The sequence below is a fragment of the Mirounga angustirostris genome, unplaced genomic scaffold (assembly GCF_029215605.1).
Source record: "Mirounga angustirostris isolate CCGP_5_RB_7025 unplaced genomic scaffold, mMirAng1.0.hap1 SCAF_7, whole genome shotgun sequence".
NCBI classification, from domain to species: domain Eukaryota; kingdom Metazoa; phylum Chordata; class Mammalia; order Carnivora; family Phocidae; genus Mirounga; species Mirounga angustirostris.
In genome coordinates this window covers 47,804,035-47,822,629 of record NW_026991715.1, presented here as the reverse complement: position 1 = coordinate 47,822,629, position 18,595 = coordinate 47,804,035, and the positions used below count along the sequence as shown (strand labels likewise).

General features: G+C 37.5%; 1 protein-coding gene and 1 pseudogene across 10 annotated transcripts in view; both read right to left on the bottom strand.

Moving 5' to 3' along the window:
• Positions 1–18,595, bottom strand: part of IPO11 (importin 11) — a 208,025-nt gene that overhangs the window by 168,768 nt on the left and 20,662 nt on the right. For 9 of the 10 annotated variants that reach the window (XR_010413081.1, XR_010413079.1, XR_010413082.1 and 6 more), the window contains exon 3: positions 16,889–16,989. Coding sequence is in view for 5 of the 10 variants with exons in the window: in XM_064596162.1 (XP_064452232.1) it covers positions 16,889–16,989 (101 nt within the window). In the remaining 5 variants the exon portion in view is untranslated. Of the gene's footprint in view, positions 1–15,355; positions 15,457–16,888; positions 16,996–18,595 lie in introns of those variants that run through there. The other variant, XM_064596164.1, reaches the window with a different exon arrangement.
• LOC123836663 (U6 spliceosomal RNA) lies at positions 16,684–16,784 on the bottom strand (annotated as a pseudogene).

Genomic DNA, 18,595 nt, shown 5'->3' with positions numbered 1-18,595 from the left:
CAATAACCAGCAAAGAAATTGAGTCAGCAATAAAAAAACCTCCCAACAAAGACCAGGACCAGGTGGTTTCATAGGCAAATTCTACCAAAGATTTAAAGAAGAGTTAACACCTATTCTTCTTAAACTATTCTAAAAGACAGAAAAGGAAGAACACTTCCAAATTCATTCTATGAGGCCAGAATTTGTTTGGCAACAAAACCAGATAAAGACACTACAAAAAAACAGAACTACAGGCCAATATCCCTGATGAACATGGATGCAAAAAATTTCAATAAACCAAATTCAACAATACATTAAGAAAAACATTCACCACTATCAAGTAGGATTTATCCCTGGGTTGCCAGAGTGGTTCCATATGCGCAGATCAACCAATGTAATACATCACATCACTAGGAGAAAGGATAAGAACCCTTCCATCATTTCAATAGATGCAGGAAAACCAGTTGACAAAGTACAACATCCATTCATGCCAAAAACCCTCAACAAAACAGAATGAGAGAGAACATACCTCAACAAAATAAGGGCTATCTATGAAAAACCCACAACTAACATCATTGTTAATGGGGAAAAATTAACAGCTTTTCCTCTAAAGTCAGAAACAAGACATAGATGTCCACTCTCACCACTTTTTTTCAACACAGTACTGGAAGTCCTACCTAGAACAATCAGAAGAAAAAAAAAGATATAAAAGACTTCCAAATTGGTAAAGAAAAGGTAAAACTTTCACTCTTTGCAGATGACATAATATATACAGAAAACCCAAAAGCCTCATCCAAAAAACTACTAGAAGCGATAAATGAATTCAGTAAGATCGCAGGATACAAAATCAACGTACAGAAATCTGTTGCATTTCTATACACCAAGAATGAAGCAGCAGAAAGAGAAATTAAGAAAACAATCTCATGTACAACTGCTTCCCAAATAATAAGATAGCTAGGAATAAACTTAACCAAAGAGATGAAAGATTGGTACTTTGAAAACTACAAAACATTGATGAAAGAAACTCAAGATGACACAAAGAAATAGAAAGACATTCCATGCTCATGGACTGGAAGAATAAATATTCTTAAAATGTCTATACTACCCAAAGCAATCTACACACTGAATGCACTTCTCTTCAAAATCCCAACAACATTTTTCACAGAACTAGAACAAAGAGACTCCTCCCCCAAGTAGCGGAGAAGATAACCACACACACCAGTCTGAATGTAGCGCAGCACTAGATTGGGGGCAGACATCTGCTCTGATTGTGGGCCCCACCTAGCAACAAAAGCTTCACAGAGGAAACCCAGGAAGAGCATCCTGAAGTTTGGTGCTACCAAATCTCTGACAAATGCCTGGTCTACCTCAACTCAAGCCCAAGGCAGCCCCATATTGGCCCACTAAATACAAAGATACCAAACCCTGTCCACAACATGCAAATAGAACCACTGCAGGTGACTGAACTGAAGGCAAACACAGCTCAGTCACAACAGGAGAATGTATGCAACACACATCGGAGACACCACTGAGGTGCCAGGTTCCGGTGAACGAGAAATTGTACTAAAGGGCAATACAGAATCTCTTCTTCAAAAGGCCACTATTTTCAAAAGCAGGAGGGGTGGCTGACTTTCCTAACACACAGAAAGAGACACAGAGAGTTAACAAAATGAGGAGACAGAGGAATGTGTCCCAACTGAAAAAACAGGGCAAAATCACAGCAAGAGAGCTAAACAAAATGGAGATAAGTAATATGCCTGATAGCTTAAGGTAATGATCACAGCTACTCAATGGACTTGATAAGAGTGGAGGACTTCAGTGAGACTCTTAACAAGGAGATAGAAAACATAAAAAAGAACCAAGCAGAGATGAAGAACTCAATAAATTAAAGTAAAAATTCACTAGATGGAATAAATAGTAGACTAGAGGAAACAGAAGAATGGATCAGCAACCTGGAGAAGAGTAATGAAAAGCAATCAAGGTGAACAGGAGAGAAGAAAAAAATTTTTAAATGAAAATGACTAAGGGAATTCATTGACACCAGCAAGCATAGTAACACTCACATTATAGGAATCCCAGAAAGAGAAGAGAGAGAAAAGGGGGCAGAAAATGTACTTGAAGAAGTAATAGCTGAAAACTTCCCAAATCTAGGGAAAGAGATATCCAGATCCAGGAGGCACAGCGGGCTCCCAGAAGAAATGACCCAAAAAGGTCCACATCAAGACAAATGCTAATTGAAATGGCAAAAAGCAGTGATGAGAGATGTGTAAAATCAGCAAGAAAAAAGAAAACAATTACGTACAAGGTAAGTACACTTTTCTCTGCAGGCCAGAGAAAGTGGCAGGATATATTCAAAATGCTGAAAGGAAAAAAAAAACTGCAACCAAGAACACTCTATCCAGTAAGGCTGTCACTCAGAATAGGACAGATAAAGAGTTTCCCAGACAAAGGAATTCATGACCACTAAATCAGCCCTACAAGAAATGTTAAAAGGGACTCTGAGTAAAAAAGAAAGACTGTAAGTAGGAGTAAAAGTACGACAGAAAAAAGCAGTAAAATTAAGTATATCTATAAATATCAGTCAAAGGACTCACAAAATAAAAGGATGTAACATGACACCAAATACCTAAAACCTAGAGAGCAGAGTAGTAAATCAAGAATGGGTTCAAACTTTAGCAACCATCAACTTAAGATAGACTGCTATATGCAAAAGATATCATATATAAATCTAATGGTAACCACGAATCATAAAATGGTAATACACATGCATAAAATAAAGAGAAAGAAAACAAGTATTATCACTAAAGAAAGCCAGCAAACCATGAGAGAAAAAAGCAAAAGAAAGGAACAGAGAAGAACTACAAAAACAACTATAAAACAAGTAACAAAATGGCAATAAGTACATACCTATCAATAATTACTTTAAATGCAAATGGACTACACATTCCATAATCAAAAGACATGGGGTGACAGATGGATAAAAAAGTAAGACCCATCTACATGCTGCCTTCCAGAGACTCATTTCAGACCTGAAAACACACTTGAAAGTAAAGGGATGGAAAAGCATTTATCATGCAAACGGTTGTCAAAAGAAAGCTGGGGTAGCAATACTTGTATCAGACAAGAAAGACTCTAAAACAAACCCTGTAATAAGAGACAAAGGACACTTTACAATCATAAAGTGAACAATACAACAAGAAGATATAACAAGGGGGGCTTGGGTGGCTCAGTCAGTTAAATGTCTGTGTCCAGCCCAGGTCATCGTATAGGGGTCCTGGGATCGAGCCCTGCACTGGGCTCCCTGCTCAGCAGGGAGTCTGCTTCTCTCTCTCCCTCTTCCTCTGCCACCCACCCCCAGCTCATGCTTTCTCTCTCAAGCTCTCTCTCTCTCACTCTCATGCTCTCTCTCTCAAATAAATAAACAAAATTAAAAAAAAAAAAGATTTAACAATTGTAAATATTTATGCCAACATGGGAGCACCGAAATACTTAAAGCAGCTAATAACTAACATAAAGGAAGTAACTGACAGTAATACAATTAACAGTAAGGGACTTTAACACTCCAATTACATCAATGTACAGATCACCCAAACAGAAAATCAACAAGGCAACAGTGACTCTATATGAGACATTGGACCAAATAGACTTAACAGATATATTCTGAACATTCCATCCTAAAGCAGCAGAATACACATTCTTTTCAAGTGCACATGCAACATGATCTTCAGAACAGATCACCTACGAGGCCACAAAAGAAGCTCAACAAATTAAAAAATACTGAAGTCATACCAGGCATCCTTTCTGAGCACAATGCTATGGAACTAGAAATCAATCACAAGAAGAAATCTAGAAAGAACACAAATAACAGGGAAGTTAAATAACATACTACTAAACAATGAATGGGTCAACCAAGAAATTAAGAAATAAAAAAATACACAGACATGAAAATGAAAACACAATGGTCCAAAATCTCTGGGATGCAGCAAAAGCTGTTCTAGGAGGGAAGTTTATAGTCACACAGGCCTACTTCCAAGAAGCCAGAAAAGTCTCAAATAAGCAACCTAACCTTACATCTAAAAGAGCTAGAAAACAAACAAACAAAAAACCCCAATGAGTAGAAGGAAGGAAATAATAAAGATTGGAGCAGAAATAAATGAAACAGAACTAAAAAAAAAATAGAACATAGGGGGCGGAGCAAGATGGCGGAGGAGTAGGAGACCTGGATTTCGTCTCCTCTCAGGAATTCAGCTGGACAGGGATCAAAACCATTCTGAACACCTACAAACTCAACAGGAGATCGAAGAAAAGAAGAGCAACAACTCTGAACAGAAAAGTGACCACTTTCTGGAAGGTAGGACGTGCAGAGAAGTGAATCCGAGGCGATATTCGGGAGGATAGACGGCGGGGGAGGGGCCTCCGTCGGCCGCTTCTGGCAAGTGATAGAGCCGCGGAGCACAAAATCGGAACTTTTAAAAGTCTGCTCCGCTGAGGGACGTCACTCTGGTGGCTAAGCGGGGGTGGAACCCTCCGGGACAGTGTGGTCTCAGGACCCTCGGGGTCACAGAAAGACCAGGGGTGCCTGAGTGTGGCAGAGCTCCCAGGGATCGGAGCAGGGAAGCCGGCTGCAGAGGCGGAGCCCAGGCGCGGGCTCTCAGCTTGGGGTGGCCATAAACCGTGATCCGTGGCACAGTCGGGCCCCTGCTCCTCCAGCAGGGACCCAACAAGCGGCAGATCCGGGGAGACTCACCTTCCTCCCCCGGGGGGAGCAGCGCGGGAGCCCACCGCAGGGATCTGCTGGGTTTGGAGACTCCACCCGGGGTCGGGTGCCAGAGATAGAAACGCGCAGTCACAGGCCGGGTGAGCACGGAGTGCGGCCGGAGACCGGGGAGACGGGAGTGACTGACGGCTTTTCTCTGGGGGCTCACTGAGAAGCGGGGCCCCGAGTTCTCGGCTCCTCCGGCGCAGAGATTGGGAGGCCGCCATTTTCACTCTCTGCCTCCAAAGCTATACGGAAAGCTCGCAGGGAACAAAAGCCCCGGAGAGCAAACCCGAGCAGATTACTTAGCCGGGAGGGGGCAAGGGCGGGGCAATTCCGCCTCCGGCAAAGACATTTGGGAACCACGGCAACAGGCCCCTCCCCCAGAAGATCAGCGAGAACAGCCAGCCAAGACCAAGTTTACCGATCAATGAGAACGGCAGAACTCCAGCGCTAGGGGACTACTGCACATAGAATTCAAGGCTTTTTTACCATGATTCTTTAGTCTTTCAAAGTTAATTATTTTTTAACTGTTTTTTTTTTCTTTTTGAATTTTTCTTTTTCCCTTTTTCAACCAACATCTTATCAATCCCTTTCTTTAAAAAAAAACATTTTTATTTTTCATTTTTAGAGTCATATTCTATCCCTTCTTTTTCCCTTTTTCAACCAACATCTTATCAATCCCTTTCTTTAAAAAAAAACATTTTTATTTTTCATTTTTAGAGTCATATTCTATCCCTTCATAGTAGTTACCCGTATTTTTGGCTTATATATATAAGTTGTTCTCTCTTTAAAATTTTGAGATAGTTTCTTCTAACAGATTAAAATATACCCTAAATCTCTATTATATGGTGTTTTCTATTCCCCTGCCTGATCACATCCTCTCCCTTTTTTTTTTCTTTTTTTAAATCCTCTTCTTTTTTCAAACAACTTCTTATCAATTCCTTTTATAAAATTTTTTATAATTTCCATCTTTACAGTCATATTCCATCCCTTCATCATATCAACCCTTATTTTTGTACATATATAAGTTTTTCTTTCTTTAAAATTTTGGGAGGCACTTTCTTCTAAAAGACCAAAATACACCCCAAATCTAGTGTGTGGCACTGATCTATATACCAGACTGATCATATTTGATCACATTCTGGTTTTTTGTTGCTGTTGTTGTTTTGTTTTGTTTGTTTTTGTTTTTATCTTTATCTTTTTCTTTTTTTTCTTTCTCTTTTTTCTCTCTTTCCCTTTCTTTTCCCACTGCTTCAGGTCTTTTCTGATTTGTTTAGAGTATATTTTCTGGGGACGTTGTTACTCTGCTAGCATTTTGTTCTCTCATTAATCTATTCTCCTCTGCACAAAATGACAAGACGGAAAAAATCACCTCAACAAAAAGAACAAGAGGTAGTACCGACTGCCAGGGACCTACTCAATACGGACATTAGTACGATGTCAGATCTAGAGTTCAGAATCATCACTTTAAAGATACTAGCTGGGCTTGAAAAAAGCATGGAAGTTATTAGAGAAACCCTTTCTGGAGAAGTAAAAGAACTAAAATCCAACCAAGTAGAAATCAAAAAGGCTATTAATGAGGTGCAATAAAAAATGGGGGCGCTAACTGCTAGAATAAATGAGGCAGAAGAGAGAATCAGTAATATAGAAGATGAAATGCTGGAAAATAAAGAAGCTGAGAAAAAGAGAGATAAACAACTACTGGATCACGAGGGCAGAATTCGAGAGATAAGCTATACCATAAAATGAAACAACATTAGAATAATTGGAATCCCAGAAGAAGAAGAAAGAGAGAGAGGGCCAGAAGGTATAATGGAGCAAATTATAGCAGAGAACTTCCCTAATTTGGGGAAGGAAACAGGCATGAAAACCCAGGAAGCACAGAGAACCCCTCTCAAAATCAATAAAAATAGGTCAACACCCCGACATCCAATAGTAAAACTTACGAGTCTCATAGACAAAGAGAAAATCCTGAAAGCAGCTCGGGAGAAGAGATATGTAACCTACAAGGGTAAAAACATTAGATTGGCAACAGACCTATCCACAGAGACCTGGCAGGCCAGAAAGGACTGGCAGGATATATTCAGAGCACTAAATGAGAAAAATATGCAGCCAAGAATACTATATCCAGCTAGGCTGTCATTGAAAATTGAAGGAGAGATAAAAAGCTTCCAGGACAAACAAAAACTAAAGGAATTTGCAAACACAAAACCGGCCCTACAGGAAATCTTGAAAGGGGTCCTCTAAGCAAAGAGAGAGCCTAAAAGCAACATAGACCAGAAAGGAACACAGACAATATACGGTAACAGTCACCTTACAGACAATACAATGGCACTAAATTCCTATCTTTCAATAGTTACCCTGAATGTAAATGGGCTAAATTCCCCAATCAAAAGACACAGGCTATCAGACTGGATTAAAAAACAAGACCCATCAATATGCTGTCTGCAAGAGACTCATTTTAGAACCAAAGACACCCCCAGATTGAAAGTGAGGGGGTAGAAAACCATTTACCATGCTAATGGACACCAAAAGAAAGCTGGGGTGGCAATCCTTCTATCAGACAAATTAGATTTTAAACCAAAGACTGTAATAAGAGACGAGGAAGAGATGTGGAAATCCCCAAAGACTCCACCCCAAATCTGCTAGAACTCATACAGGAATTCAGTAAAGTGGCAGGATATAAAATCAATGCACAGAAGTCAGTGGCATTCCTATACACCAACAACAAGACAGAAGAAAGAGAAATTAAGGAGTCGATCCCATTTACAATTGCACCCAAAACCATAAGATACCTAGGAATAAATCTAACCAAAGAGACAAAGGATCTGTACTCAGAAAACTATAAAATACTCATGAAAGAAATTGAGGAAGACACAAAGAAATGGAAAAACGTTCCATGCTCATGGATTGGAAGAACAAATATGGTGAAGATGTCAATGCTACCTAGAGCAATCTACACATTCAATGCAATCCCCATCAAAATACCATCCACTTTTTTCAAAGAAATGGAACAAATCATCCTAAAATTTGTATGGAACCAGAGAAGACCCCGCATAGCCAGAGGAATGTTGAAAAAGAAAAGCAAAGCCAGCGGCATCACAATTCCGGACTTCCAGCTCTATTACAAAGCTGTCATCATCAAGACAGCATGGTACTGGCACAAAAACAGACACATAGATCAATGGAACAGAATAGAGAGCCCAGAAATGGACCCGCAACTCTATGGTCAACTCATCTTTGACAAAGCAGGAAAGAATGTCCAATGGAAAAAAGACAGTCTCTTCAACAAATGGTGTTGGGAAAATTGGACAGCCACATGCAGAAGAATGAAACTGGACCATTTCCTTACACCACACACAAAAATAGACTCCAAATGGTTGAAAGACCTCAATGTGAGACAGGAGTCCATCAAAATCCTAAAGGAGAACACAGGCAGCAACCTCTCTGACCTCAGCCGAAGCAACTTCTTCCTAGAAACATCGCCAAAGGCAAGGGAAGCAAGGGCAAAAATGAACTCTTGGGACTTCATCAAGATAAAAAGCTTTTGCAAAGCAAAGGAAACAGTCAACAAAACCAAAAGACAACCGACAGAATGGGAGAAGATATTTGCAAATGACATATCAGATAAAGGGCTAGTATCCAAAATCTATAAAGAACTCATCAAACTCAACACCCAAAGAACAAAGAATCCAATCAAGAAATGGGCAGAAGACATGAACAGACATTTTTCCAAAGAAGACATCCAAATGGCCAAAAGACACATGAAAAAGTGCTCAATATCGCTCGGCATCAGGGAAATCCAAATCAAAACCTCAATGAGATACCACCTCACACCAGTCAGAATGGCTACAATTAACAAGTCAGGAAACGACAGATGTTGGCGGGGATGTGGAGAAAGGGGAACCCTCCTACACTGTTGGTGGGAATGCAAGCTGGTGCAGCCACTCTGGAAAACTGTATGGAGGTTCCTCAAAAAGTTGAAAATAGAGCTACCATATGATCCAGCAATTGCACTACTGGGCATTTACCCCAAAGATACAGAAGTAGGGATCCGAAGGGGTACGTGCACCCCGATGTTTATAGCAGCAATGTCCACAATAGCCAAACTGTGGAAAGAGCCAAGATGTCCATCGACAGATGAATGGATAAAGAAGACGTGGTATATATATACAATGGAATATTATGCAGCCATCAAAAGGAATGAGATCTTGCCATTTGCAACGACGTGGATGGAACTGGAGGGTATTATGTTGAGTGAAATAAGTCAAACAGAGAAAGACATGTATCATATGATCTCACTGATATGAGGAATTCTTAATTGCAGGAAACAAACTGAGGGTTGCTGGAGTGGGGGGTGGGGTGGGAGGGATGGGGTGACTGGGTGATAGACACTGGGGAGGGTATGTGCTCTGGTAAGCGCTGTGAATTGTGCAAGACTGTTGAATCTCAGATCTGTACCTCTGAAACAAATAATGCAATATATGGTAAGAAAAAAAAAAAGAAGAAGAAGGTAGCAGGAGGGGAAGTATGAAGCGGGGGAAATCGGAGGGGTAGACGAACCATGAGAGACGATGGACTCTGAAAAACAAACAGGGTTCTGGAGGGGAGGGGGGTGGGAGGATGGGTTAGCCTGGTGGTGGGTATTGAGGAGGGCACATTCTGCATGGAGCACTGGGTGTTATGCACAAACAATGAATCATGGAACACTACATCTAAAACTAATGATGTAATGTATGGGGATTAACATAAAAATAAAAAAATAGGAAAAAAAAAATAGAACACATCAATGAAGTCAGGAGTGCATTCTTTGAAAAGATCAACAAAACTGATAAACCTCTAGCCAGGAAAAAAAAAAAAGACAGAGGACTCAAAATCAGAAGTGAACAAGAATAACCAACACCACAGAAATACAAAATATTAAAAGAGAATATTATGAAAAATTAAATGCCAACAAAATGGACAACTTAGAAAAAAATGTATAAATTCCTAGAAATATACTTCCCAAAACTGAATCAGGAAGAAATAACAAAATTTTTTAAAGACTGATTGTCAGGAATGAAACTGAATCAGTAATTAAAAACCTCCCTACAAGCAAAAGTCTAGGATCAGATGGCATCATAGGTGAATTCTATCAACACAGCAAAGATTAATACCCATTCTTCTCAAACTATTCCAAAAAATGGAGGAGGGAAGCTTCCAAATTCATTCTATGAGGCCAGCATTACCCTAATACCAAAACCAAATAAAGACACTACAAAAAAAGAGAACTACAGGCCAAAATCTCTGGTGAACATAGATGCAAAAGCCTCAACAGAATATTAGCAAACCAAATCCAACCATACATTAAAAATTCATTTGCCAAATTCAAGCAGGATCTATTCCTGAGATTCAAGGGTGCTTCAGTATTTACAAATTAAGCAACATGGTACACCTGGGTGGCTCAGGTCATAATCCCAAGGTCCTGGGATCGAGCCCCACATGGGGCTCCTTGTTCCGCGGGAAGCCTGCTTCTCCCTCTCCCACTCCCTGCTTGTGTTCCCTCTCTCGCTGTGTCTCTCTCTGTCAAATAAATAAAATCTTTAAAAAAAAAAATCAAGCAACATGATACATGACATAAGAGAAAGATAAAGACCATATTATCCTTTCAGTAAATGCAGAAGCATATGTCAAAGCACAACATTCATTCATGATAAAATCCCTCAACAAAATAGGTTCAGGGAGAACATATCTCAACATAATAAAGGCCTTCTATGAAAAACCCACAGCTAATATCATCTTCAATGGTGAAAAACTGAAAGCTTTTCCCCTAAGATCAGGAACGAGATAAGGATATCCATTCTCACCAATTTTATTCAACACAGTACTGGAAGACCCAGCCATAACAATCAGACAAGAAAAAGAAATAAAAGACCTGCAAATTGGTAAGGAAGTAAAACTTTCACTATGTGCAGATGACATGATACTAAACATAGAAAACTCTAAAGACTCCACCAAAAAACTACTAGAACTCATAAAAAATTTCAGTAAAGTCACAGGATACAAAATCAATATACAGAAATCTGGTCTATTTCTATAAACTAATAATGAGTAGTAGAAAGAGAAATTTTAAAAATCCCATTTACAAATGCACCAGAATAATAAAATACCTAGGAATAAACTTAGCCAAGGAGATGAAAGACCTGTACTATGAAAACTATAAAACACTTATGAAAGAAATTGAAGAGGACACAAAGAAATGGAAAGATATCCCATGCTCATGGATTGAAAGAATTTTCTCAAAATGTCCATACTACCCAAAGCAACAAAGCAATCTACAGACTGAATGCAATCCCTATCAAAATACCAACAGCATTTTTTCACAGACCTAGAACAAATAATCCTAAAATCTGTTCTGAGCCACAAAAGATTCTAAGTAGCCTAAGCAATATGTGAAAAAGGACAAAACTGGAGGTATCACAATCCTTGGTTTCAAGATACACTACAAAACTGTAATAATCAAACCGGTATAGTAATGGCACAAAAAGAGACACATAGATCAATAGACACATGGAATAGAAAAGAGAGCCCAGAAAGAAACCCACAATTCTATGGTCAATTAATCTTTGACAAAGGAGGCAGGAATGTGCAATGGGAAAAAGTGTCTTCAACAAATGGTGCTGGGAAAACTGGACAGCTACGTGCAAAAGAATGAAACTGGACCACTTTCTTACACCATCCCAAAAATAAACTCAAAATGGCTAAAAGACCTAAATGTGAGACCTGAAACCATAAAAATCCCACAATAGAGCAGAGGAAGTAATTTCTCTGACACTGGGCATAGCAAAATTTTTCTCGATGTTCCTCCTGAGGAATGGTAAACAAAAACAAAAACTACTGGGACTACAAGAAAACAAAAAGCTCCTGCAGAATGAAGGAAACAATTAATAAAACTAAAAGACAACTTTCTGAATGGGAGAAGATATTGGGAAATGATATATCCGATAAAGGGTTAGTATTCAAAATCTATAAAGAACTTACACAACTCAACACATTAAAAAAAACAAATAATCCAATCAAAACATGGGCAGAAGACACAAAAAGACATTTCTCCAAAGAAAACACACAGATGGCCAATAGACACACGAAAAGATGCTCAATATCCCTAATCATCAGAAAAATGCAAATGAAAACCACAATGAGATTTCACCTCTCATACGTGTCAGAATGGTTAAAATCAAGAACACAGGAAACAAGTGTTGGCCAGAATGTGGACAAAAAGGAACCCTTGTGCACTGTTGATGGGAATGCAAACTGGTGCAAACACTAGAGAAAACAGAATGGTGTTTCTACAAAAAATTAAATACAGAATTACCATATGATGCAATAATTCTGCCACTGGCTCTTTACACAAAGACTACAAAGACACTAATTCAAAAAGTTATTTGCACTCCTATGTTTACTGCAGCATTATTTATAATAGCCATAGAAGCAGCCCAAGTGTCTACTGATAGATGACTGGATAAATATGTGGAAAACACACACACACACACACACACGCACACTGGATAAATATGTGGAAAACACACACACACACACACACTGGATAAATATGTGGAAAACACACACACACACACACACACTGGATAAATATGTGGAAAACACACACACACACACACACACACCAGATACTACTCAGCCATAAAAAAGAATGAAATCTTGACGTTTACAACAACATGGATGAATCCAGAGAGTATAATGCTTAGCCAAATTAGCCAGTCTGAGAAAGACAAATACCAGATGATTTCACTCATATGTGTAATTTAAGAAACAAAACAGAACAAGAGAGACAAACCAAGGAACAGTCTTAACTATAGAGAACAAACTGGTGGTTACTAGAGGAGAGAAGGTTGGGGGAATGGGTGATATGATTAAGATGAAGGGGATTAAGAGTACACTTATCATGATGAGCACTGAGTAATGTACAGAAATGCTGAATCATTGTATTATACACCTGAAAGTAATGTAACACTATATTTTAACTATACTGGAATTAATTTTTTTTAAAAAAAGGGATACTACTGGCAAAATAATACAAAATAGTATGTTGTAAAGTATTCAACCACAACAAAAAGAAAAGACAGGAAGGCATAAATGGAGTCAAAGTATTGTAAGGTTCTTATGTTACCTAGAAAAAGTAAACTACTAATATAAGGCTAGGCTCTAATAAGTCAAGGATGCATATTATAAGCTCTAGAAAAATCACTTGGGTAATAAAAGTGTCTTAATAACCCTGGGGGGGAAAAACTGAGTAACAAAAAATTTCCTGAATAATCCAAAGGAGGGAAAGAAAAAGGGGGGAGGAAATCAAATGATAAACAACTAGGGGATGATGGCTTTAACCCCAACTTTATCTCTAATTACAACAAATGTAAATCAACATAATACTAAAATTAAAAGACAACATTTATCAAATTGGATAAAAAACAAAACCCAACTACTTGCTGCTTATACAAGGGATATTTTAAATAGAAAAACAAAGAAACACTTAAAGAAAAAAGCAGAACAAGATATACCATGCAGCCATAAGATGGCTGATGTGTCTGTATTAAAATCAGACAAACTAAACTGGAAGCCCAAACACATTACTAGAAATAAAGAGGAACATTTCATAATGAGGACAAGGTCAATTCCACAAAAACATAATGACCCTTAACTTATATGACCTGAGTAGTATAGCCTCAATATACGGAGAGCAAAAACAGAATGTAAAGAACAAATAGCCAAGTCCATAATCATACCTGGAGATTAACCTACCTCTCTCGGAAAATGATGAAAAAGGTGGCAACAAAATCAGTAAGGATAGAGAAGACGTGAATAGCGTTAAGTGATAAATATGACGTAACTGACCTATATCAAACATTACAATCCACAACAGCAAAACACACATTCCTCTCAAGGGCACATAAAACATTTACCAAAGTACCAAATGCTGAGATAACTAAACAAGACAGTACATTTCAAAGAATGAAATCAGTAACAAAAAAAATAACTAAAAAGCCCCACATGCCAGAAATTAAGCAATATACTTCTAATTAACCCATGGGTCTAAAAAGAAATCACAGAAAGAATTTTAAAATATTTTTTAACTGAATGGTAACAAAACTGAATTAAAGCTAAGATTACAAGAAAAGCCCTAATGTTTTAAATGCATATATAAGAAGTAAAAATCAATTATCTATGCTTCCACATCAAAAACCTAGAACACTGCAAATTAAATCCAAAAAAGTAATAGGGAGTACATCAAGCCTTTGGAAGTATAACAACTAAAGCAAAGACAGGCCAGAGGACAAAAGAGAGAATCCAAACACAGACCGTTCCAGGTGCAAGTCCTGATCCCTGACACGGGAACCACAGAAATGAGACAGGGCAAGAGTGACGGCTGCTTGGCCTCCTTCGCATACACCCCTTACACAGAAATCACTTTCAGACAGATGTGAAACATAACACAAAGCTTCTAGCAGAAAACCAAGATTATTTTCATAATCTTGGAAGGAGCAAAATTTTTGTAAATGGGCCCCAAAAGAATTAAATATAAAACTAGCTAAATTGAACCTCATTAAAATTAAGAATTTCTCTTCATCTAAAAACATAAGAAACTGACGGGCACATGACAAAGCAGGAGGAAATATTTTCAGTACATAGTTTCAACAAAGGACCTACGTCCAAAATACATACAAAGTCCCACAAATCAATAAGATAACCCATTTTTTTATGTACAAATGGAAGGCCCTTCATAAAACAGGACATCCAAATGACTAATAAGTATATGAAAAAGGTACTCATAGTTCATCAGAAAAATGGGAAAGCTACCAAAATGACAGATCAGACCAAGCGTGCTAGAAGAATGTGGAGCAAAAAGCCAACACTGATATGCTGCAAATACTAACACTTTGAAAACCAAGTGATAGTATCTACTAAAGCTGAATATACATCCGGCCATCCATGACAATAAAATGCACACTTATGTGCAATATGATACCCAAAAGAGTTTTCAAAGAAGCATTATTTTTAATAGCCAAAAGCTAGGAACAACCTTAATGCCCATCAACAGAACAAATAGATACGTGATGGTCCTAAAATGGAATGTCTTACTCGTAGCTAAGAGTGAGCTTTTCATGCAACTACATGGATAAATCTCACAGGTGTAATCCTGAATAAAAGTCAGACACAAAAACAACATATACTATAAGACTTCCATTTTTATGACGTTCAGAAACAGGTAAAAACTAATCAAAATAGTGAGAGATGTTCAAATGCTGCTGGAGAGAGGGTGGATAGGTGACTGTGAGGGGCAGGTGGGAGGCTTCTAGGGCGCCAGTCATGTTCCACCTAGTTCCATGGGGTAGTTACACGGATGTGGCCACATTACCAACATTCTAACTCCACCCACCATTTGTGCACTTTTTCAGTTATGTTTTATATTACACTTCCGTAAAAGTTTCTTTAAACCTTAACAGCGAGTAAACAAATGAGCAAACAAGATTAACATTCAGGTGAAAAGAATGAATGCCTAAGGCAAGTCTGTGCTTTCCCATGAGAAAGGATCTCTTAAATCCTTTTATAACTGTGCCGTACCCGTGAAATCATGTTTTCTACCAAAATCTTTTGCTTCAAGCTTGAAATTCAAGTTTTCTTCTATGTCAGGAAGCCAGGTTCAAGAGTTTTCATAATTTTAACTAAGAGAATATAATACAATGATTAGCTACCAATAAGAGAATATAATACAATGATTAGCTACCAAGATAGTGAATACGCAAAAAAATATGTACATGTTAAACAAGCTATTAACCTAGAGAAAAGTTAACACTGCACCTTTAATTTCATGCACATACTATCATTAGATGAATTCAGACTATAGTCCAAGCAGAAACTGTAGAGTATCTAATTAATTAGGACCCAGTTAAAGTTGCACTGTATATAGTAATAATATATAAGCTTAAATTAATCCTCATTCTATGAAAATAGTGGTGGGGCATGAACTACATAAGATGAAACTTAGACAAGAACACAAACAAGCAGATGTTTTAAGTGTGCTATATTTAAATGAATTCTGTAACTAATCTTTGCTCCCTGCACTTTGGAAGCCATCTAAAATGTAACTGGACACAGCAGGAGAGAAGTATGCACTGCTGTGATGGTTCCAGGAACTCAGTCACACAATTGCTCATCACTAAATACTTATGAATTCTAAAATAAGACAAAGGGTTTGCTTTACATTACAGTATCCTAAGTGCAGCCTTAAAATATTCTAGTTGCTTCTGATATTATTCAAGGGCATATTTTATATGCACCTTGAAGTCCTCTGACAGGTTTATGGTTTTTAAAGGACTTACGAATATAAGAACATAAAGAGCTACAGTGCCATCTACTGGAGAACAAAGACCATGTTACTTTTTTGGCAAAGTTCACTATATTCTATCAAAGAAATTCCAGAGTCATGTCTACATTGCATTTCCATCAATCATATAACATGTAATTAACTATTAAGAGAAATCTGTTCGCTTAACCATCTACGGAGCAATTACAACCGAATCTGATGAGATTACAAATGTCTACTACCCCATTCCCACCCACAAAGGAAATTATGCAAAAGACTTGGAAATTAATATCCAGCTGGCTCAGAAAGGACCTGGGATTTCCTTCTCAATGACCTTTTTCCAAATTCCTAACTAACCTCATATTTCTCTTAAAAAAAAAGAAAAAAAAAAAAGACTTCTTTCAACATGACTCATTCACTCAGCATTTGTTTTGTATCCATAATATTAGATATCCTCAAAAGCAGAGGACATCAAGAAATCCCCAATATCCCTCCCCAAATAAAAAAACTCATGGAGAAAAGCAATAATACGAACATTGACTTATGCAAAACACTTTACTTCTTCAGTAGTTAACACATTTTTCTTTTAAATATCACATGCTTCACGAACATGAATGTCACCCTCCAAAGGGACCGTGCTAACCTTCCCTGCACTTCCAATTTTAGTATGTGTGCTGAAATAAGCACAAATGCATCCTGCCATGTAAAGAATAAAGATTAATAGGAACGTTCTTATACCTCCCTGAATCTGGAAAGGATTACACTGGGAAAGGAAGAGTGACGGAACTTACTGAGGCGCTACACGTCTCCAGTAACGATCAATTCCATTCTTAAAATACAGCACAGCAAGCCACCTTACATTTATATCCAGAGTGTGGTTTGTGAAAATATTCTGTAAATAAAAAACATAGTATTAAAATGAACATGTCATAAGTTAAATTACTATACCAATATTAAAGTACGGATAATACTTTATATGCTTCACTTAAATTTTATCACTACAGAGATTATATATTCTAAGTATCTATAGCTCTACAATTCATATGAGAAAGCATACCTGGTAGAAGTATGTTAATTTTTTAAGCTGAGTAATAAATATCTGGGACTCATTAAACTAGTCTACCTGTAGGTATGTTTGAAAATTTTCCAAATAAAAAATTAAACTCAAACAAACCTAATCATGTATCACAACCTACACACATACAAAACACTGAAATAAACACCTTCTCAATTAAAAAAAAAAAAAAAAAATAGACCCGCCAAAGCATATATTCAAAGATTCTAAGGAGTCAAGACCCCTGGATTCTTAGCACATGCTATGAAATAAACCATTTCAAAGTATCCTCCTTATCAAAACAATTATGCTTACAAATAAGTATGGCAGCAGAACATTAACCCAAATACAGGCAGTCCTTGTTTTGCAGAGCAGTGGGAGATCATAAAAATGACTGTGCAAGCTAAACATGCAACAAGATCTTAATCATCAAGGTGAAAATTACAATTGTTCTGTGACCTTTACACATTTTTACCAAAAATTTATTAACATTATCAAAAATTTATAACATACTTGTAATTGGAAATAAAAATAAAACAAATATTAACACTGTAATTTAAAACATGACCAAAACAGAATTAAAGTATTTTATTTCCTTATAAAAAATGTACCTAAAATAGTGGGTACATAGCAAACACAGGAATATGTTAATTGACTGAAACTGCACTACACCTCAGACCAAAAACAACTCAAATCCCAGAGGTGACCTCTTAAACATAACCTTGTGTGAGAAAACCTCAAAATCAAAACAATGATGTAGATATATATTCCTTACTATAAAAAAAACACTGCATGTAAACTATCTAAAAACCGGTATGTATAATTCCATTTTTAGAAAATCATGTACATACACACAAAAAAAAAGATTACAAGGATAGTTGTGTAATGCCCACTTACTCCTTAACACCCCTGACAACGAAGTCGGAGACCTTCTTTTGGGTTGTCTTTGCAAAGAATGGTCTTCTCCCACCATATTAATCACATTCGATTTTAACACTTAACATGTCTACCTTCCACAACAGACTTTGTCATAAATATCCATGGAGCAAATGAACAAATGAATGGAGGTAATGTGGGAATACTATGGAAAGATGGTGGATATCAGCCTGTGTCAGCTGCACTTGGGTAACCAAGGAAAGTCAAGCTGCAGGTGTAAATCCAAGTAGAAATATTCCTTAAGTATTTTGAACAATAGGACTGGAACACAAATCTGAGGATCAAATGTACAAATTCAGGACCTCCAAACTAAAAAGAACAGCTAAGGCTACAACAGATTAAAAGTGCCAAGACAGTGAGTTGAGGAAAAAATTAAAAATTCCTGCCTTTAACTTAACGTTTTCCATCTATTATAAATACAATCTACTCCATCTAAAGCAATTTTACTACCCCTCTAAGAAGAAAAGCAGAGTTAATAAATATAAAAACAAAAGGCTTAGGCACTTAA